The 21,244-nt window shown below is 61.6% G+C and overlaps 1 protein-coding gene across 4 annotated transcripts in view; it reads right to left on the bottom strand.

Annotated features, from left to right (window-relative positions):
• Nucleotides 1-21,244, bottom strand: part of ITPR3 (inositol 1,4,5-trisphosphate receptor type 3) — a 67,436-nt gene that overhangs the window by 1,357 nt on the left and 44,835 nt on the right. The window contains exons 24-57 of one of the 4 annotated variants that reach the window (XM_055407197.2): nucleotides 20,725-20,782; nucleotides 19,405-19,570; nucleotides 18,223-18,387; nucleotides 18,076-18,150; nucleotides 17,579-17,704; nucleotides 16,401-16,523; nucleotides 16,121-16,321; nucleotides 14,871-15,122; nucleotides 14,532-14,657; nucleotides 14,294-14,419; nucleotides 12,894-13,014; nucleotides 12,215-12,405; nucleotides 11,519-11,667; nucleotides 11,275-11,383; nucleotides 11,065-11,155; nucleotides 10,790-10,959; nucleotides 9,513-9,687; nucleotides 9,177-9,361; nucleotides 8,732-8,932; nucleotides 8,476-8,586; nucleotides 7,950-8,045; nucleotides 7,730-7,831; nucleotides 7,566-7,652; nucleotides 6,963-7,073; nucleotides 6,633-6,825; nucleotides 6,289-6,414; nucleotides 5,729-5,901; nucleotides 4,667-4,831; nucleotides 3,832-4,024; nucleotides 3,320-3,424; nucleotides 3,105-3,232; nucleotides 2,236-2,401; nucleotides 1,511-1,671; nucleotides 108-269 (exon numbers count right to left, since the gene is read on the bottom strand). In XM_055407197.2, the coding sequence (XP_055263172.2) occupies nucleotides 108-269; nucleotides 1,511-1,671; nucleotides 2,236-2,401; nucleotides 3,105-3,232; nucleotides 3,320-3,424; nucleotides 3,832-4,024; nucleotides 4,667-4,831; nucleotides 5,729-5,901; nucleotides 6,289-6,414; nucleotides 6,633-6,825; nucleotides 6,963-7,073; nucleotides 7,566-7,652; nucleotides 7,730-7,831; nucleotides 7,950-8,045; nucleotides 8,476-8,586; nucleotides 8,732-8,932; nucleotides 9,177-9,361; nucleotides 9,513-9,687; nucleotides 10,790-10,959; nucleotides 11,065-11,155; nucleotides 11,275-11,383; nucleotides 11,519-11,667; nucleotides 12,215-12,405; nucleotides 12,894-13,014; nucleotides 14,294-14,419; nucleotides 14,532-14,657; nucleotides 14,871-15,122; nucleotides 16,121-16,321; nucleotides 16,401-16,523; nucleotides 17,579-17,704; nucleotides 18,076-18,150; nucleotides 18,223-18,387; nucleotides 19,405-19,570; nucleotides 20,725-20,782 (4,889 nt within the window). Of the gene's footprint in view, nucleotides 1-107; nucleotides 270-1,510; nucleotides 1,672-2,235; nucleotides 2,402-3,104; nucleotides 3,233-3,319; nucleotides 3,425-3,831; nucleotides 4,025-4,666; nucleotides 4,832-5,728; nucleotides 5,902-6,288; nucleotides 6,415-6,632; nucleotides 6,826-6,962; nucleotides 7,074-7,565; nucleotides 7,653-7,729; nucleotides 7,832-7,949; nucleotides 8,046-8,475; nucleotides 8,587-8,731; nucleotides 8,933-9,176; nucleotides 9,362-9,512; nucleotides 9,688-10,789; nucleotides 10,960-11,064; nucleotides 11,156-11,274; nucleotides 11,384-11,518; nucleotides 11,668-12,214; nucleotides 12,406-12,893; nucleotides 13,015-14,293; nucleotides 14,420-14,531; nucleotides 14,658-14,870; nucleotides 15,123-16,120; nucleotides 16,322-16,400; nucleotides 16,524-17,578; nucleotides 17,705-18,075; nucleotides 18,388-19,404; nucleotides 19,571-20,724; nucleotides 20,783-21,244 lie in introns of those variants that run through there. The other 3 variants (XM_055407196.2, XM_055407198.2, XR_016036091.1) reach the window with 3 other exon arrangements.

Here is a 21,244-nt window from a genome sequence, read left to right as displayed (position 1 = left end):
CCCCCAGGCAGGCAGGCTGGGACCTCAGCCTCAGCCGGGGCCACCAGTGGGGGGCTAGGACATGGGGGGCCAGGGCTGCCAGCAGGGCCAGGGCGTGGGGGGTGCACCTGCTCCTTGAGCTCATTGAGCTGGGCGGTGAGGTGGGACACCAGCTTCATGGTGGCGCTGAGCTTGTCCTGGAGGATGCGGATCTCGTTCTGCTCCCCCTCCCCCTCGCTGCTCACCAGGGACATGGCCCGCATCCGGGGAAACCAGTCCAGGTTCTTGTTCTGAAAAACATCCCCCATGGGGTGAACGCACTAGGGCCCAGCCCAGGAAGGCCTCTAGAAAAGCAGTCATGTGGGGGAAGCCTGCTGCCACACCCATGGCCAAATTACTCCCCAGGGACGAGTCATGGGAAAATCTGGATTGACCCGGGTCCTGCCCCCGGGGCCGGAGTGACCCTGTGCGGGTGGGGAGCACGGTGCTGAGACAGGCCGACTTCCGCCAGGCTGTGTCTCCTCCTGCTGGAGCGCTGGGACCGTGTTTACTCCTCACACCCTGAGAGGCGGAGGATGGGCCTCTGCACTCAGACCCGTTTCTCCTTCCTTCCTCCCGCCACGCCCCGCCAGTGGGCCCCACACCCCAGGAAGGTGCGAGTCAGGCAGATGGCACGTTGAGGGGGCGGGCTCCGCCGGGGCAGTGGCATCTGACAGGCGAAGCCACGCTTCCCGAAACTAAGAGGCAGAGCAGGGTGGGGGGAGGAGAACCTGTTGCAAGCTGAATTCTCAGGCCAACAGACACAACTGCATTCAAGACCAGTCCAAATACAGACTCAAAACACGCACAGAACCCCCTCCCGAGTTGTTTTCTTTCCTTTTAGAGGCTGCAACCCCAGGTGGCTCAGTGGTAAATAACCCACCTGCCAATGTAGGAGACATTAAGAGACATGGGTTTGATCCCTGGGTGGGGAAGATCCCCTGGAGGAGGGCATGGCAACCCACTCCAGGATTCTTGCCTGGAGAATCCCATGGACAGAGGAGCCTGGGGGGCTGCAGTCCACGGGGTCGCAAAGACTCGGACAGCACTGAAGCGACCGAGCGCGCACACTGCTGTGCAGCAGTCTGACGGCCCGGTGGACTCCCTTTACCCTCCAGACCTCTGCTTCACTCACTCGCTACTCCACTGGATGGCAGTGACGGCTGACGTCTCCTGACTCTGACAGTATGAAGCTCATCCAGGCGCCCTCTCGGCCTGCGACCACCCAGGCTTCAGGAAGCCACCCTCCCTCTCGCCCCCGACAGGAAAGGCCCCTCAGAAAGGGCCACAGAGCAGTCGCCACAAGCAGGGCTGCCTGGCCCCAGGCATCCACGGGCCCGACACCACCTGCACCCTCTGGGGGCTTTTTCCAGAGGCGCCCTCTGCAGCGCAGAGGGGTGGGGGGTGGGCTCTGAGGGTCCAGCTCCAGCTGCTCCGCGCCCCTGCTGCCTCTGAACGAGGGTCCGCAGCCGTCGCCCCCCCAGGCCCTCACCTTGATCATCTGGGCCACATAGCTCTCTGGCCCCGTGTAGTCCGTCTTGTTCTTCACGCGGACCAGCACGATGAAGTACAGATAGTTCCACATGTTGTGCTCGAGCTTGATGTGCTCCTCAAACGACACGGTCTTGTTGTCAAACTTGTCCCTCTCCAGACCTGGGGAGGCAGGGGGTGGCAGTGAAGGCGGGCTCCCCGCCTCCGAGAGCCCCGGTGGGCGGGCAGGGCCTCCTGATGCTGCGGGGGCACTGTTCCCGGCTGCAAGTGCTGATGAGGGCAGGCGACAGCCTGCTCCGAGCTACTGAGGTCGCTTCCATTTAAAGCAGCAGCCCCTGCCCTGCCACAGCACCGTGGGGACCCTACAGATGCTGGGACCCCAGGGCTGGGGGCGTGGGAAGGGCTTGATGAGGGGCCTGTTCCCACGGGGTACCCTGCTCCTTTACCCACAGGGGCCAGGAGAGGACCTGCCCTTCGTACGGGTTGGTGGGGGTAGAAAGGCCAGGCTCGTTTCCTTATCTAAGATCCAGAATTTAAAGGAAGGGTTTCGAGGCCCCTCCCTGCTCCCTCGATGACTCCGCAGGGCTCCGTTCTCCCCAGTTCTGGGATAAGCAAACAGTTGCCAAGCCGCCGGCCCGGGGCAGGGCTCCCTGGGGCCACAGGGCCGAGGAAGGGCGGACTGAGGCTGTTGGCGGCCACGGCCTCCCAGCGGGAGCCCAGCCTCACCGCAGATGAAGCACGTGGTCTTGAGAATCTCCTCCTTCTTCTGCTTCTCGCTGCGCAAGTCGGCAAAGGTGTCGATGATCACCCCAAAGATGAGGTTCAGCACGATGATGATGACGATGAAGAAGAACAGGAGGTCGTAGACCACTCGGGCGGGGAAGAGAGACTCCTGTGGGAGGGAGGCAGGGAGGCTGGGCCCAGCAGCTCCCAGAAGGGCGTGAAGGCCCCAAAGGCAGTGGAGAGGACCCGCCTCACTACAGAGTCAGAATCGCCACCAGAGCACGTGAATGGACAGGGACTCAGCAGCCGGGAAGAGGCCCTTGAGGAGGAGTCTGGCGTGGGCGGCCAGGCCTCGGCTGTGCCCACCCTTGACTGCTGGGCACGGGACAAGTGACTCTGAACTCCTCTGCTGCCCTCAGGACACGTGATCTCACTCATTCCAGGGGACCCCTGGCCAAGGGGCAGCTTCTCACCCTCGTGCCACTGGGGACAGACTGTCACCCTGGGAACGCCTGGCTGCCTGCACACGCTGTGCCAAACCCCCAGGCCTCTTCCCCACCCGGCCGCCCTGGCTGCAGGCCAGGGCCCAGCCCCCCACACGGAGCCGCCCGGGACCCACCCGCTGTCTGACTCACGGCTTTCCCAGCCTGAGAAAGCTGGGTGCCAAGGTCTTCCCTCAGAGCATCCACCGCGAGCTGGCGGGCTCATCTGGGCTGACGGGGCTGGGAGGTGGCAGAGCAACCCCGTAGCTGCCTGGGAGCAGGGGGCACACAGCGGGGTGGGGACGTGAAGGGGGGACTCGCTCCCCTGAACACGGGGCAGACCGGGATGCTCTGCTGGCTGCGACCTTGGGGCAGGGCCGGGGCACTCACGTCTTTGGAGGGCTTGCGGAGGATGTCCCCCACGCCACCGCCGTTGCGAAGCCCATGGTTCATGACAGTGACGATGCACATGAGCAGGGTGTCACAGGCCCGCTCCGTGCTATCTGGCTCCTCGTCCTCTACAAGTGAAGCGCGTGCTCAGACCCCAGCCAGGCCAGCTGCTCCCACCCCCACTGCACCCGACTCCTGAGACACACTGCCCTCACCTGCCAGGACATCAGGCACAGAGACTCCTGAGACACAGTCCACAGTGTCCCCACTGCACGTGTTCACAAATGTTGCCGCTCCATGTGGCATCCCCAGGGGGTTGGCTGGAGGGGACAGGGTCAAGGTCAGGCAGTCCAAGGACCTGGCCTCGTCATGTCCCTAGTTCTGACCCCAGCATCACCTCCTCCAGGAAGCCTGCCTAACGTGACAAGCTCCCCCCTGTCTATGTGCCACGCTGAGCTCCAAAGGCAGGGAAGGGGCTCTGCACCCCCAGCCCTGGCACACGGGCAGCTCCCACAAGGACCAAGTTTAACCTGAACCACAGGGTCTGCAAACCAGAGTGACTCAAGCCTCTCCCACCCGCCACAGTCTGTCCCAGGGAAGAGGAAGGCAGGTTGGTGTGAGTTAAGACCCCACCCGGAACCCGAGAAACAGGGGGGCCTGGCAGGGTAAGCGCTCTGCTTGTGCAGGCCTCTCATCCGCACACCCCACCCGGAGAGGCGCCCCAGACCTCCGGAGTGGTTGCCGGGCAGCCGGTCCACCTCAAGGATGAAGTCATCCTTGAGGAAGAGAAAGCCGACGATGGAGAAGAGGTAGACCAGGATGAGGGCCAGCAGGGCGGTCAGCAGGATGGAGCGGCCGTTGCGGGTCACACTCTTGATGACGTTGAACAGCGTCTCTTCACGGTAGATGAGGTCAAAGAGCTGCGGGGCAGAAAAGAGGATACCGCTGGACCCACAGGCTGCCTGCTTCCCACTGGGTCCCACGTCTCCCCCAAAGAGGTCTGCGCGTAGGCGGGTGGAACCAGGGCCACAGGCCCATCGGGGGAGACATCTCCAAGGAGCCCGGAGTCCTGAAGCCCAAGAAGGAGGGGCACCGGGGAAAGCATGAGGGCAGAATGAGCACCAAGTGTGGCCGGAGAAAGCCAGCCAGCTCTGACGGCGCGCCTGCTCCCTGCGAGGACGCTCTACAAGACTGCCGTGCAGCAGTTCACTTCATCCTCACAGCTATTCTGGAGGACAGGTGCTGTTAATGATCCATTTTACAGATGGGGAAACAGACATGGGCAGTTAAGAAACCTGCCCAAGGTTACACAGCTAGGAGGGGCCACACTGGGATGCAAACCCCGATGGTCTGGCTTGAGTCCCCGCTGTACAGGGGAGATGGGACCATGAGGAGCCATTAGGGTTCTGAAGGCCAGGCTGGGTCCAGCAGACAAGGACAGTGGAAATCCTCTCCTGCCAGCCCAGCAGCAAGAGGCCTGGTGCTGGGGAACTGCCAGCAACCAGCAGGAAGCCCCAGCCGCCCATCCTCCCTGCCCAGCCCCATCCCCACCCGGGCCTCACCAGGATACTGTAGAAGAGCTCGTGAGCGAAGAGGCCCAAGACACTCGTCAGGATGTAGCCCACGTGGTACAGGAACTCCATGTCCATGACCATGGCCTTGTAACCCCGGATGAAGGTGCCACGGTTGCCCACGAAGCTCACCACGAACACGATCTTGTTGGTCAGCTGTGGGCAAGTGCAGGGCATGGGGGTTGGTGCCCTACCTCCCTCCCTGAACCCCTACTCCTGGGGCTGGGCCCAGAGCAGAGGCCAGATCTTCAGGAGAGTGGGTCTGAGCTGGTCTTGCTCAGCATGGCAGACGCGGCATTAATGAAAATGCTCCCTGAAATGCTTCTGGGACTAGAATAGAGGAAGGTGCCTGGGGGACCCCCAGCTTCAGGAAGAAGTGAAAAGTGAGTGTTAGTCGCTCAGTCGTGTCTGACTCTTTGCGATCTCATGGACTGTAGCCCATCACCAGCGCCTCTGTCCATGGGATTCTGCAGGCAAGAATACTGGTGTGGGTTGCCATTCCCTTCTCCAGGGGAGTTTCGTGACCCAGGGATTGAACCCAGGTCTCCTGCATTGCAGGCGGATTCTTCATCGTTCGAGCCACCAGAAAGTAAGAGGCAAGAAAAGGAGAGCAGGTCAGAGAAGAACACCCTTGGCCTTTATGATGACTAAGTTACGAAAAGGTACCCCCCACTTGCTTGAGGCACTTTCTGTCAGGAAACTGCCATAACACATAAATCTTTAATGTCCTCAATGTGCTTTCGGGCAGAGCACAACTAACTCTGGGTACCCAGCAGCCCTGACGCTGGGGCTCCAAAGTGGCTCCTGGCTGGCTGGCTCCGACTGTCTGCTGCCCTGAGCTGTCCAGGAGAATAGAGGGGACACACAGTGGTCCCAAGCTGTCCAGGAGAATAGAGGGGACACACAGTGGTCCCAACCTGGGGTCTGTAATGATCCCGATGCAGGAACTGAGGGATGGGGCAGAGCAGTGGCCAGTGGGAGGCAGCAGGCCCACTTCAGGTCCCACTGCGTGATGAACCCTGAGGGGTGGGGCTGGAGTCCCCTGGCACTCACGTTGAGGGCGCCCAGGATGTTGAGCGTGGGCCCAATGCCCAGGTAGTAGATGGAGCGCAGGATGAGCGCCACGATGAGTGGGCGGATGCTGTAGCGCTTGGTGAACAGGGCCGCAATGGAGAAGCAGATGAGGATCCAGAAGAGCAGCGAGATGAGTGGGGAGCCCAGCACGCCTGGGGGCCCGGGAGCAGAGACAGGGCGGCTCACTCACTCCCACCCACCCCACAGACCCCAAAAAGCCTCCCCCTTTCCGGAGCCTTCCCTGTAAGTTGGTCAGCTGGCTGCACGGCTCCGCGCATCACACCTGCATCTGGAGGAGGTGTTGCTACCACCTCTAGCTGCTGCTACCAAACTGGTCTCTGCCTTATAAGTGTGTGTGCACTGTCTCCAGAGGGCACGGGCCCTGTCTACCCCGGTGATAAGGTGCAGAACCCAGAGGGCACTGCTCCCCACGCTGCACCCAGTCCCCTCAGGGCCTGGCCAGCCTCAAGGCCCTGCTCACATCAGAGGAGGGGGCATGGAAGGCTCAGGGTCCTCTGCCTGCCCTGAGATGTCCTCACCTGTGGACGCACCCTCCACATAGGGGTAGAAGAAGGCAATGATGATGTTGATAAAGACTGCCAGGTTGAAGGAGATGCTACCCCAGAGAGTCATGCGGCGGGAGAACCAGTAGATGAGTGGCATGCCTGGGCGAGGCGGGGGTAGGTAAGGGGGCCCTTGGTTAACATCTGCCCACCGCATGCGGGGGGCCACCAGCCTCAAGCCACAATTCAGGAGCAAAACGTGATTGGGTCCCTCCTTGGGATGGCGGTGGGGCCCTCACCAGCAGGTGAGGGAGGCGTCGGGGGCATCAGTGAGCAGCTCCAGCCCAGTTCATCCCGCCCGCCCGCCCGTGGGTCCTCACTGCGGAGCTTGCGCTGCCACTCCATCTCGTTGTGCAGGAAGGAGGACTGGTCGAAGAAGTCGCTCACTTTGCTGCCCTGCTCATCCTGCTCGGTGGTGGTGAAGAGCCGGTGCTTGGTCTCCTCCGTCAGGAACTGGCAGATGCCGGGCACGGGGAACACGATCTGCTCCATGCTGCGGTCCTGCCGCACGATCTGGACGGACACGATGCCTGGTCAGGCCCGAGCCTCGGCCCCGCGCCCACCACGGCCTGCCCGGAGGCCCTGCCCTCATCACGCTCCCAGGCCCTGAGGCCCCGCCCCCATCACGCCCCCAGGCCCTCGGGCCCCACCTCTATCTGGGAGGTGTGGTTCTCATAGTAGGCCAGCGGGTCCTCCTCCTGCTCCTGCACCGGGGCTGAGGACTTGAGCATCTGTGACAGCTGCTTGTTGTTGAGGCTGAGCTGGGGTGGGGGTGCCCGGGTCAGGCCTGGCAGCCCCCGCCTCCGGGACTGAGTCCTGCCCTGAGCTATACCGCAGTGAGTGACCCCCAGCTAGACCTGACATACCCCCAAAGGGGAGACAGTCCTGCGGGACAGTCAGGGCCCTCCACAACCCCGCCCAGGTGCACCCTGAGGTCCTGCTCTAGGCTTCCAGAGCCGCCCCAGAACCAGGCCGCAGCCTTGTCCCCACTCCGCTATTCCGGTTACATCGGGATCACCAGGGGTTCTCAGCCAGCACCTTCCCCCCCCGCCCCCACCCTAGATTCCAGCTTGGCTCTGAGGTCTCGGTCTGCCCTCAGCCCCGCCCCTAGGTCACAGCCCCGCCCTCAATTCCTAGCCTCACCCCCAGATACTATCCCATCCAATCTCCCACCTAACCCCGCCCCTAAATATAAGTCCTGCCCCGGCTCATTAGCCACGCCCCACGCCCAGCCCTGTCCTCTGGGCCCCCACCATGGAAGAGATGCCCTCGGCCTCCTCTTCTTGGATGCGCTTCACAGGCTTCAGGAGGTGCTGCAGCTGCTTGTTGTGCCTGGAGAGCTGGGAGGGCAGCGGAGTCATGGGGAGTGGTCGAGGGGCGGGCCCACCTGCCAGGGGTCGTGGGGTGGGGCTGGTACCTGCAGCGCCAGGATGTAGATGTTGTGGCCCACTTCACGGGGGCTCACTTCTGAGTTCTCACGCTCCTCTTCCTGCAGGTAGGCCTTCTTGATGACGTCCACCTGGCGGGGCAGAGCCTGCTGAGTGCCCTCTTCTTGGGGCGCAGGGAGGACTGGGCCCTGACCGCCAGCCCAGAACACCCACTTGGGCCACCGCCCCACCTGACCAGCCCAGCCTCACCAGCTCCTGGGGCCGCAGGCTGATGAGGATGCGCTCGGCGTTTTCACTGTCGTGCCGGCTCTCCATCAGAGCCAGGAGCAGCTTGGAGGCATTGTCCTGGGGTGGGGAGACAGGCCACAGTCTGAGGGCCCCAACCCCTTCACTGACTATTCTGTAACAGTCTCTTTGCCCACAAGTCTCATGGCCTTCTTGTTCCCCACTGACCCCCAGGGCTTGCTGAGAAGGGTGCTGGGTATCCACTCCACCTTCTCCCAGTCTGTGGCAAGCACACCCACGCCCATACAGCAGACATGGACACGGAGGCCCTCGGATAAACCCAGAGCATGTCCGCTTCGAGAGCAAGTGGACATCCAGCACACTGCTCACACGTGCACTCGTGTGCACAATAAACATGCACAGATCACACACCTGCGCGTCACCCATGCTTACACACGATACCCACACGGCACACATATACAGAGAGCCAACATCACACACACCAGCACGCACACCTACGCATGCTCACGTGGGCTTCCCCGGGCCCCACCTTGAGTTGCAGCACCAGGTCCATACGGTACTTGCATAGGGGGCTGATGTCATTGAGAATCAGCGCGGTGATGATGTCTATGCCATTGGACTCGTGCGTCACGATGCAGGTCTGGTGGGAGGCAGGGGTGAGGATGACACGGGGCCCTGGGCCTCTCAGAACCTGTGGCAGCTCCAAGGGCTTGGGCCTGCCCCCTGACCGGCCTGCTCCGTCCTCCCCAACGTCCACACAACCACACGCGGCTCCCATGGCTCACCTGATTCTCGTGGCAGGGGCCCTGACAGTACTCGGTGAGGGTCTCCAGGGTCTGGATGACGAGGCCCACGTTGTCCTCGTTGATGTAGAGCCCCAATAGCCCCAGGCCGCCCGTGGTGCTGCCGCACATGATGTCCAGGAACTGCAGCGTCTCGCACACCAGGTTGTAGTTTGTCTTATTGTTCTGGCAGCGCAGGAAGTTCTGCAGAGCATGGGGAGGGATGCGCATGGCGACACTGCAGCACGGAGGGAGGGCCCACCTGGGGACCACGACCACGCCGGCGGCAGGGATGGGGGCCTCGCCGGCCTCAGAGCCACATGCCGTGGTGCCCAGGCCTGACGCGGGGCGGGGAGTATGGGCATGTTTCGGGAGGCGGGGCGGGGCGTGACAAGGCCGGGCAGAGGCGCGGGGCGGGGCCAGGGCGCGGCGGGGGGCGGGGCCTCACCTGCAGGTCGCGGTTGTGGTTCTCGCACAGCAGCTGCAGAAAGCGCAGTATGGGCTGCATGATGAGCACGGACGTGCCCATCTCGTTGCTCTGCACGCGTTCGCCCACCTCGTGCCCCCGGCCCAGGCTGGGGCCCAACGCATAGCGGGATGAGGAGCTGGGCATCGAGAAGGAGGCCACGCGGCCTGCGGGGTGAGGTCTGGTGAGGCTGGGGCTGCTGCGAGCGCTCAGACCCTCGCCCTCACCCTCCGTTCCCACGGTCACAACTCAGCCCCCCCACCTTGCCTCCCACCCCAGTCCGCATCCCCGGGGCAGTCAGTCACCCCTGAGCCTGACCTTTGGAGGCGGGGTCTGCCTGCTCACGGTCCTCACGCGGCTGGCTGCCCAGGTCGCTCATGTTGACGGCCACCGTGGACTTGGTCTCCTGCTGGGCCCGCTTCATGCGGTCGTGCAGCACCTTGAAGAAGCGCTCTGACTTCTTGTCGCTCGTCATCAGGTTGTAGAAGGATTTCTGGGGTGAACAGGGATATGGAAGGGCAGGGCACCTCAGCACTGGGCCTGGGTGCGGTCCCGGAAGGCTCCCTCCTGTGCTGCGGGGTCAAGGCGGGGGAGACAGAGACGTCCCGGTGCCCTGTGCCTGAGGCCAGGCTGGGGACAGTCGAGACCAGCAGAGGTAGCGGGGGAGGGCTGGCGACCGCCCTGTGGGAGGCCTGCACAAGCTTCCTGTCCATTGGCACTTGCTCTGGCCCCATCAGTTCCCCACACAGCAGCCAGAGGGGTCACTCTGAAGTCCCTTCTCTGCTCAAAACCCTGCAGCTACCCCATCTCCCCAGAGGCAGGCCCAGGCCCAAGGGGGCCACGAGGCCACGTGATGACCTGCCACCTCCCTGACCCCAGCGCCTCCCACCCCTCCCCCACCCCCTCCGGCCACAGGAGCTGCTTCCCCTTCACAGCTTCCGCAGCCTGCTCTGCCCCCTGCACCCTGCCCCACTAATCCCAGTGCTCACGTCCAGGTCCTCATTCAAACGTTCCCCTCCCAGGGACCTTCCCAATGACTCCTCCTAAGACTCCCCTGGCCCGGCACTCCCGAAGCCCCTTCCCGCATTATCGCCGTCCAGCACGCTCTCCATATTACATGGGGACTGCAGGTAGGGACTTCTGTCCCCACTAGGATACAAGAACTAAGGAAACATAGGTTCTGGCTCTTTTGTCCTAGAGCCTAGAACACTGCCAGGCACATAGAAGGCGCTCACTCAACACAGACTTATCAGAAGAATGAATAAATGCACCATCAGAGAGGGCTTTTGGAGAAAGCAGGTTCTTAGGTGGATACCAAAGGCTAAGGAGCACATGGGAGGGCAGGGAAGGAGACCTGAGCAGAGGCTGAGAGGCAAGAACGGTGGATATAATTGGGGCAGAGATGGTGGGCAACAGGCCCAGGCCGGGGCAGGGCAGGGCAGGGCAGGGGTGTTGGCTGGAAAAGGGCCACATGACAGAGAGCAGACATGGGAGGCAGAGGCGCCGAGCAGCCGGACTCGCACGGCCCCCTGGGGCTGGGTGCCCGCCCACGGGGCCTCAGTGACGGGCACACTGTTCCCGGAGCCCCCGCACACCTGGATCTCGGTGTTGCCGCCGTCCAGCAGGCGGATGGCCAGGCCGACGCTCTCCTGGAAGATCTTCTCATCCTTGGTGCTGGTGATGAGGTCGCACACCAGCTTGGTGGCCCCCTCCTTGTCCAGCCGGCACTGGGTGGCTGCGATCACCGACCAGTCCTGGTCTAGGCCTGGAGGCAGGGAACTCTCTTAGGGGGGAGCGTGGAGGGCGGGGAAGGAAGGACCTGGGGTGAACTGGCTCCCCAGAGGCCTAGCAGGGGGGACGCAGGACTGACCGGTGCCCATGGGGTCCGGGAGGTCCCCCCTCGAGCTGGACTTCCGGTTCTGGAGGTAGTTTTGTAGCAGCATCTTGCGCAGCTGGTTGCCCTGCGGGGAAGGGAGTGAGGCCCAGGCGGCCCATCTCACCCTTTACCATCCAGCCCGGCAGTCCCGGCCCTGCGCCCCCGTGGCCAGGCCGGCCCGGCGCCCAGCCCCCCGGCACTCACCCGGTCCCCGTACTTGGTCTTCTTCAGCAGCATCTGCTGCAGCGTCCTCAGCACCTTGACGCACAGCTTCTCCTCCGACTCCATGAGGTCCTTGGTATGCTGGATGAGCCTGGCCGCAGTGGAGGGGGCCGTGCTCGGGGCAGCCCCTTACCGCCTGCGCGGCCACCGCCCCACCCCCCAGGCCTTCCCCACCGCGGGCCGCTGCACCCCCGCGCCCCCAGGCCCGGGCCAGCATCGCACTCACTTGGACAGGAAGCCCCCGCTCTCGCAGCGCTGGCAGGCCTCACTGCCCTCCAGGAAGAGCAGCTCGGGCCGGTGCAGGACGTCCACCAGCACGGACAGTTCGGCCTGCACCAGGGGCCGCAGCCGCTCCTCCAGGGCAGCGATGATGTCCTGAGGTGGGCAAGGCGGGGTCACCGCTGGGCGAGCTGCGGGCCGCCCAGGCCCAAGAGATGACTGGGGTGTGACCGCCATTCTCACCCCAGCACCAAAGGGCCCCACAGACTGACCGCCCTCGTCTGAGGGCCCTGGGCCCGCAGAGCCGCCCAGCACAGAGCGGGAGGCAGGGCTGCTCGGAGCCCCCGGCACACCCTGGCGTTTCCCCCAGCCCCTACTCTAGCTCCGTGCGGACCTGAGCAAGCCCCTAGCCCTCTCTGGGCCTCAGTCCTCTGCCACAGGAGGACACTAACCCAGCATGCCCCGTCCGGAAGCAGTGAGACACTTTACAGGGTGAGACAGAAACAAAGCTGCCATCTCGAGCGAGAGGCGTCCCAGCCCCCGTGGTGAGCGCCAACCCTGGAATGGGGCCCTGCCCCTGGCAACCCCCAGGACGGGACAAGCTAGCCAGCGCCCTCCGGAGTGGGGGGGGTGGACAGTCCAGAAAGGACGCAGCCCGAGCACGGGCCGTCCAGAAGCAGCCCTGCCACACCGCTCCGCCCACCTGCAGCTTCTCGATGATGTTCTTGTAGTCCCACTGGTTGGCGGTGGGCATGACCCGGGGGAAGGCCCGCGTGGCTGTCTTGTAGTTGGAGGCATTCCGCTGGGCGGCAGCCATACAGCTGGCGCCACTGCTGAGCAGTGAGCTGATGTGGGCGTCCAAGTCCATGGGCAGCGAGATGGCCCGGCCCTTGGCTGAGGGGAGAGGGGTTGGGGCGCTGGAGGGCTGGCGGGGGCTCAGCCAGAAGGGCCAGGTTCAGGGGGGCAGGGCTGAGGGTAAGGGGGCCCCCACACTAGTCCCCACTTGAACTGAGGTGCCCTCTTCCCTTCTGGGGATAAAAAGAGGGAGTTCCTGACTCTGTTTCCACCCTGGCTCCACACGGACTCCTCCCCACCTCCCCACCTCCCTAACAACCTACAGCCTCCCTTCTGCCTGAGACCATTTGTAAGCCCAAAAAACTGTGCTTGGGGATATCCCCCAGCACTCTCCTCTGGGGAACTGACTCAGGGCAGAAAACAGTTGCTCTGGATTACCAGATGCCAGTCAGACACCAGGAAGGACTTACTGAGCACCACCGAGGAGCAGCTGGCAGACGAACGCGGGGATTAGCTATTTACTGGGAGGGCAGGCATCCCCGGCACGGAGGCAGGGGAGGGGCTGCCCAGCGCCCCGGTACACTCACCCACCATGGCGAGGGTCCGGATGCAGGCCTCCACGGAGCCCTTGTGCTGCTGCTGCAGCCACGGACACTCGAGCAGCCGCATGGTGGACTGCAGCAGCTGCACCACGATCGTCTGGTGCGTCTGCAAGAGGCAATGTGACCGCTACTACAGCCTCGCCCGCCCTCCTCCCTGGGCAGCCATGCAGCCAGGGCCCAGGCTCACCGAATCTGGGTATGGGGAGAGAGACGGGACCGCCAGTAGCTACCGTGGGCCTCTGTGCCAGCTGGAGAAAGCCACCCCCTTTCCTCTCAGGAGTGTACAACCTGCCCAACCGTACACGGCAGCCCTGTGAGAGCTCCCCACGGTCCAGGCCTGGGGCTTTTAACTCTATTGCTGACCCTTTTCTTCCTTTAAAGAAATTTCCAATAAATTAAATGCTGTGAAAAGGGGAAATATTTACATGGTTCTAAACAAAAAGGTTATAAAAAGGAACACTTCGGGAATTCCCTGGCAGTCCAGTGGTTAGGACTCCTTGCTTTCACTGCTCAAGGCCAGGGTTTGATCCCTGATTGGGGAACTAAGATTCCTCAAATCACATGGCACAACTGAAATAAGTAATAAAACAAAAATTAAAAAGGAATATTTCAGGGAGTCTTGCCCCCACCCATGAACCTCTCCCCCAACTCTCCCATTATCTGCCCTATAGTTGATTAGAGACGAGAAAACTGATACATATCACTGAAGTCCCAGAGGGGTCCGAGGGACCAAACCCAGGTGTCAAACAAGCCCATCCTGACTGGGAGAGCAGGAGCCAGCACTTTCTTGCTACTCTAGGACACACTATCCCTACTCCACCCTCAGCCCCTCTACCTGCAGGCAGCCCTCTGACTGGTTTCCTGCATGTCCTTCTGGTGTTTATGAATTAGGTAGCAGGCTCCTTCCTCAAGGGGCTCTGGGGCTGTGACCCGGCTCGAGTCTGAGGATTGATTGGGGGGCTGTGACTCTCAGAGATCCAAGTCCAAGACCTGTTCACAGCCTAGAGCTCTTCTGCAGAGGAGCAAGGCCAACTTGGAAGATTCTTCGCATCTGACTCCACTCCCCTGCTTCAGCTCTGCCAGTCACTATGGTAAGCATCACACCTTGTCTTTGGTGCATAAGGGCTGCCGAGTGTCTCTGGCCACCCCGGGACCCAAGCGAATCTAGGAATTCCTGATCTATGGCAGTTCCCACTGTAATTCCCGACCCACAGAAACTGAGATAATGAATGTTTGTGGTCTGGGGTAATGTGTTACACAGCATTGATAACTAACGCACATGCATATCCTGCTGCTGCATCTTCACGCACTACAAGAAAATGTGACTATGCACGTTCTGAGTCTCCCTGCTCCCGACTCTGAAGCCACCAGCAGCAGGTGCTTACCTGCAGGGAGGTGCTGTTCTCAGAGAACGGGGAGCTGAAGAAGGCACTGATGGTGTCCAGCACGACGGTCAGCACGTATTTCTCCAGGGTGGGGTCAGCCAGGCGCTTCTCACGCTTACTGCAAACCTGGGGTAGGAGAGACCGATGCCTGGGGATCTCTCCACTCACGCCCCATGACGAAGGCGGCCAGGTCCCCCTCCAGGGACCAGCCTGGGCCCACGCTCCCACAGGCACACACCCGAGCCATGTCCAGGGTGAAGTTCTCAAAGAGGGTCCAGATGTGGTTGCTGGTGTAGATCTCCTTCATCTCCACCTCCGTGTCCACGTAGCAGTGGTTCACGAAGTTCACGTAAGCCACTTTCACCTGGGCAGGCGGGGCTGGGAGGTCAGGCGCCAGCAGCACCCACCACCCGGCCCCAGACCTGGCCAGGCTCTCCCTCTCGTGCTTCCACCCGACCTCCCCTGGCTCCTCTGCCAGCCTCCCCTCCGCCTCCCAGCCTCCCCACCCCGTCCCTTCCCTCCCTGAGCAGGACCGAGGGGCTGCCCTGGCCCAGCTCCCCCACGCTTGCATCCCCACCTCGGTGATGCAGTCCTCATGTGTCACCACAGACACCACGTCCTCCAGGGGCAGCAGGGACGTGCACTTGATCTCGGTGTAGACATTCTTGCCCTCGGCGCAGGCGGCCAGCAGGTCCACCAGGGAGATGTGGTACATGAGGGGGCTGTGGTCCTCCACGCCATCGCGGGCGGCCTTCATCATGTCCAGCAGGTGGGCCAGCGAGGCCTTGTCATTGTAGAACACGACCACGTCGTCGCCTGCGTTGGTCAGCTGTGGGCGGGAAGAGGGCACGTCGGGCCCCTCACTCCAGCAGGCCCAGGGCCCCAGCCCCCACCTGCCCTCCCTAGGGAAAGACCAGGGCTCTGACCCCGGCCTGCACCCAGCACGCAGAAAAACCCTCCCCTGCCTGAGTGTCTGGGGTTTCCTGGCCCTCGGGGCCCTAGGCTGGTATCTCAGACCTTCTGCCATCAGCTGGGACATCGAACCCCAGACCCAGGAAGGACCTCCTTCCTCTCCTAAGGAAAGAAATCCCACTTGGGCTTGTCTCAGAGGCGCCTCCTCCAGGAAGCCCGTTGTAAGCCTGACTCATGCTGTGCTCCCCTGTGCTTCCACCGCTGTAATTTAAACCCTCCAGAAGCACATGCTGCGTCCCTCTCGTGTCAGCAATGCTGTTCTTCACAGTTAATATAACAACAGCAGTCAGGATGAACACCGCACGGCACTCCCGGACCCCACGGCTCACTGATTAAGTTCCTCATCTCCCTTTGGTGTTTGCTCCTTTCTCTCCCTGCCCCTCCCCAGGCTGTAAGATGCTCCAGGGCAGAGAGCATGTCTGTTCCAGATTTAGGCTCAGCCCCTCATTCTTCATTTCTTTACTGAGCACCCACTATGTGCCAGGCACCAGGGCCCTGAAAACGTGCACAAAGGCTGTGATCTGCCCCCGCTGTGGCTCCTGCCCATGTAGCTCACACTGGAGTGGTTTCCCCCAGGGGTACACGGCACCTGGCATGCAGCAGGTGCTTCATGATTGTAAATCAGCAACGACAAATGACAATGAAGGAACGAGTGTCTGAGTTCTCTCAGGCCTCTGACCTGAATTCTACCAGGCACCTAAGCTCTAGCAGACCCAGCTCTGTTAGGCTGCAGCCCAAGTTCTACTCCACCAGCCTCAGTGTCCACAGTCCTGTTCCTGTGTCCCCCCTGCAGCCCGGCACCCCAGGGCCCCTCTGTGACCTGCCCGCCGCCGGAGCGCCCCCGTGCGCCCTCACCTCGGTCATGATCATGTCCTGGCACTTCTTGACGTACTTGCCCTCGGCCTTGATGACGGTGTGCAGGAAGTCCAGGTACTGCACGTGGCGCCCGTGCGTGGCCAGCAGGTGCACAAAGTGCTGCAGCACGGGCTCCCCGATCTCGGAGCAGAGTTGGTAGTTGTTCAGGAAGATGTGCTGCATGGTCTCTGCCTCCAGCAGCTGTGGGCGGGCAGGGTGGCCGTCAGAGAAGGGGTCTCGCGGTCGCACCCCGCCGGCCGCCCCAATCCCATGCCCTCACCCCCGGCGTGAGGAAGAGGTGCAGGTGCTTGTGCAGCAAGGCCTGGTTGCCGGGGTTCCCTGCGCAAAACTTCTGCAGGAACTGGTGTGTGTAGCGCAGGATCTCCATCATCTTGGCATCGCCCTGGACGTGGAGAGGAGGAGACAGGGCGCCCAGACCAGGCCCGGTGTGGGGGTGGGTCAGGGCTCAGCTCTGGGACCCCAAGGTGGCCAGGTTTAAGGTGGGTCAGGAGACGGAGATGTGGGAGGAACTGAGGGTCAGAGCCTGAGATGAGGATGGAGTCGCGGAGCAAGGCTAAGGGGTCGGGTCAGGTGAACACTGAGGGGGTGTCAGAGGCTTGGGGCGGATCAAGATCATGATGAGTCATAGGAAGGGGTCTATGGTTGAGATGAAGCTATGTTTGGAGTCAGGGGCCAAGGTGGGCTTGGGGACAACGAGGGTAACGCTGGGGTGAAAACTCAAAGTCGGGGGTCAAGGAAAGGCTGGGGTCAATGTAGGTCAGGGTAATGAAGCTGAAAGTCAAAGGTTAAATGAAGCTGAGAGTGGGCTTCCCTGGTGACTCAGTGGTAAGGAATCCATCTGCCCATGCAGGAGACACGGGTTGGATCCCTGATCAGGAGGATACCACGTGCCAAGGAGCAACAAAGCCCGTGCTCCACAACTCCTGAGCCTGTGCTCCAGCGCCCGGGAGCCACAACTACTGAAACCCAGTGCTGCAGCCACTGAGGCCAGGACCCTGGAGCCCGTGCTCCGCAACTAGAAGCTCCCGCAACGAGCAGCCCGAGCAGCACTACGCGAGAGGAGCCCCCACTCACAGCAGCCAGAGAAAAGCCCGCACTGAAGACCCAGCACAGCCAAGTAAAAAAAGTGGTTTTTTTTAATGAAGCTGGAGTATGAGGATTAGCGCAGAGAGGGAAATAGAAGCTAGGGTCAAGGTAACGAACCAGGGTGAGGCGGGAGTCAATTCAAGGTCCAAGTGGATCAGGATGAGGGGTGGAAGGTCAAAGGTCAAGAATACTAAGATTGGATTCAAGGGTCTCGGTATGTGGGGCAGGCCAAGGTGAAAGGTCAGGGTGAGGCAGGTAAGGTCGGCAACAGGGGTCAGTGTGTGGTTTGGGTTGGGTCCGGGTTCAGGGTGCAGCTGCCCTGGGGAGCCAGAGGTCAGAGGTCGGGCTCACCTTGTCGTAGGGGATCTGCAGCAGGTCCAGCATGACCTTGTGGGCATCCATGTTCTTGAGCAGCCGCTGCTGTTTCTTCCTCATCTGCTCCCCCACGCCACACATCTTGTTCAGCCGCTCCAGGATCTGCGGGGTGGGTGGAGGGTGAGCCCAGAGCCCCTGCCCACTTCCTCAGGCTTCCCCGGGGCCAACCACAGCGGAGCTGCGGCTCCCACAGGACTGAAGCCACTGAACCCGACTGTCACGACAAGGTCGGGAGCAAGGAAAAGCCGATTCCACTCGCGAAAGTCAACAGAACAACCTGACTGTGAAGTGGAATTTCACTAAACTCCTTCAGCTTTAAAACAACTCCATCTGGACCTTGGCAGGGCTGTGTTTAACACTCGGGGAACTCTGGAGGACGTCCTGCAAGCCAGCTGGAGTGGAGGCGGGAGAGGCAGCATGGGACCTCCAGGGCAGGGGGCCCACAGACCCACCCCCAGGAGCCGGCCACTCACGCCCTTGACGATCTGGTAGTTCTCGCTGCTCTTCTCCCCAGGCGGGTGCAGAAAGCCCTCCTCGTCTGTGGGCCGCTGGGGGAATGGGGAAGCGGGGTCAGCCAGGCCCAGCCCCCGACCCTGCCCCGGCCCTAATACCCCACGCACCTCCTTCTTGTCTTTGGCGGGGCCGGCCTCCCCGTCCTCGCCCTTGCCGGCGCCCTTCTTGTCCACCCACAGCTCTGACTTCTCCACCATGGTCCGCAGTCGGTCCAGCTCAGACTTGATCACCTTGTAGTTCTCCACGTCCTGGGCCGAGATCAGCAGCTGCACCTGAAGGTCGACCGCGAGCGTGCCTGGTGAGATGGGCACCCCAGGTCCACGGCCTCGTTGAGACGCCCAGCACCTGCCCTGTCCAGGCCTCTCCTCTCCACCCCTGCTCCTCTCCACCGAGCCAGATCTGACTTGGTGTTTATGGCTCTGCTCTAAGTCCACTGCCTCCAGGAAGCTTTCCCTGATTGGCCACAGACTCCCCTGCATCCCTGGTCATGAGCTATCTCATGACATGGCTTCAGTTGCTCACTGGCTCATGTCACACGCTGCTGCGGCCTGTCGCCTGTTCACACAGAACAGAACAGGGCAGAGCCAAGCATACTGACGTCACTGAGTGCTGGGGCCTGAACCCTGACTCCATCGCCACCTCACTTGCTCTGGGTCAGTGAAGGGAGGAAAGCTCCCCCGGGCCTCAATTTCCCTCATCTGTAAAGCGGGAATGAGAGTCAAAACCCCGCTGTCAGGCTGCTTGGAGAATTCCATGAATGCAAGCCCAGTGCTCAGTGCCTGGAACCTAGTGCACCTGTTAAATGCCAGTTCCCTCTCACAGGGAGCTGTCAAGACTGCGTGACATCACAGTGACAAAGCCAGTCCCCTTGGTAAGAGGTGACTTTGTGCGGGGCATGATGCGAAATAGCAAAGGTGCCCATGATGGAGTTCACAAGCTATAATATGCTGTCTGCCTCATAAGACGGGACATAAGGCCTGGAGTTAGGCTGAGAGCAGATCCAAGACTTAAGGTGGTGTCACCTGCAAGGAGCTCAGCAAGGCCAAACCCCAGGGATGCATCTCAAAGCTGCCCCATCTTTGTTTCCCCCTACCCAGCACTCAGTGTGTGGCCAGGGCCGGGTGACCCTCTGGCCCCCAGGAAGCCCCGCCCCCTCAGGCTTTCCTCCCCAAGGGCTGGGTGCTCCATGGGGGAAGGGGGGAGCACCTCCCCGAGCGCTGGGTGCTCCATCAGGAAAGGGGGGAGCACCTCCCCGAGGGCTGGGTGCTCCATCGGGGGAGGGGGCGCACCTGCTTGAAGGTGCGCATGACCTCCTGGCGCTGGCTGAAGTGCTTGAAGAGCAGCTGCAGGGCCCCAGAGACCAGCGGGGCGTAGTCGTGCATGGTGAGGTGGATGAGCACACGCAGCAGCACGCGGCCGCCCTCATCGTCCACCTCCAGCATGCTGCTGGTCTTCCTGTGGGGAGGGGAGGGTGTGACGGTCAGGGGGTATGCAGGCTCCCTGCCACCCTCCAGACAGCCAGGGCACCGCGTCCCCCTGCTGACTGCAGACAGCCACGGCCGTGAGCACCTCCGGGATCCCCGTGTCCCCTGAGGGCCACACGATGCCCCGTGGGGACGCAGCTGAAGCCAGGACTCCTCATGGGGCCCCACAGGCCCCCCCAAGGGATTCACATTAAGAGGTTCAGGCCGCGAACAAAGGCAGGGGGAAACCTGATCTTTCTTTTCACCAACCTCCCACCAAAATGTAGTTTCTTTCAGTGAGAAAAATGAGCAGTACCTGTGACTTTGTCACCAATAAAACAATCACAGATGTTTTCCCATCACTTCAGAGTTGTTACAGAAATTGCAAAATATCATTTACAGTCATCACGACTTCAAAGGAATGGTACTAATTACACCCCCGGTGTGGATGGTTATCTCATGTGTTAATAAAGAAGCACATATAAAACTGTCACTTCAGATTTGTTTTCTCCAATATTTTGATAACTGCATCCCAATGCCACTGATTTCCTTTGTAATAATAATCCTACGTGCATTACAGTCTCAATTTTAAAATGCTACCCTAGGAATTCCCTGCTGGTCCAGTACTCAGGACTCAGTGCTTTCACTGCTGAGAGCCTGAGTGTAATCACTGGTGGCAGAACGAAGATCCTGTAAGCTGCGCAGCATGCCAAAAATTAAAAAAAAAACTCCATCCTGGGAAGGGAGCCAAAGGCTTCACCAGACGCCAAGGGTACGGCACAGAAATAGTTAAGAGCCCCCAGCTCCTGGAGTGATGCCCACCCCCTCTGAAGAGCAGCCTGGCCTCCCTGCTATGGACACAGGGATGCCTTCAGCTACCTGGCCCAGGTCCTGACAAATAAACAGGCACAAACTGCCCTGAGTGGAGGCAGGGGGATGGCCAGAATGACACTGGGGCCCAAGGAGCCCCAGTATCACTGGGTTTAGGCAGGCAAGGGAGAGTCAGAGCACAAAACCAGGGGACCTCTACCCCAGGGCCTGGTAAGGGTCTGCAGGAAGATTAACCGAGGAGTGAAGGGTCTCCAGCCTGTATCCTCATCACCCACCCAACCCCACCCACACCACCCACCTCACTCCCGGCCTCACCCCACTCCAAACATGGCCTCCGCCTGCTCCCCAATGCGGTCCAGGTTCATGTTGGCGGCTGTGGGGAGTAAGAAGGGGCAGATGGAGGCTGTCCGTATGCAGGACAACGGGGAGCACAGGGAGAGGGAGCAGAGTGACGCCAAGACCACCCTCGTCCCCACACTGGCCGGGCGGCCGCCCCGCTGCCTGCCTCTCCTGGGGGTGGAGGCCGAACCGGCCAGGGCAGGGACCCGTGGGGCGGCCCACAGACCTGCAGGTGCGAGCGGGGTCCTGGCTGGGGGAGCTGGCCTGGCTCAGTCTCTCACTGACGATGGTCGTGGGCAAGCCCCTGCCTCCCGTGGGTCTCAGTTCACCCATTTAGGAACTAGAAGGGATGATCCTGCCCTGCTCCCTCTCTGGGGCAAGTAAGTGGACAATGGGGAGGAAAGGCCCTTGCAGCCTGGGAAATGAGGGCAGGGCAGGGGCGCTGGCCAGAAGTGGCCCCAGACCGCAGCCCATTGTGGTGCATCGAGTCACGCAG

Source organism: Moschus berezovskii, chromosome 23 (genome assembly GCF_049115385.1).
Source record: "Moschus berezovskii isolate FMDL1 chromosome 23, NW_MosBer_1.0, whole genome shotgun sequence".
NCBI lineage: Eukaryota > Metazoa > Chordata > Mammalia > Artiodactyla > Moschidae > Moschus > Moschus berezovskii.
This window is presented reverse-complemented; position numbering and strand designations above follow the sequence as displayed.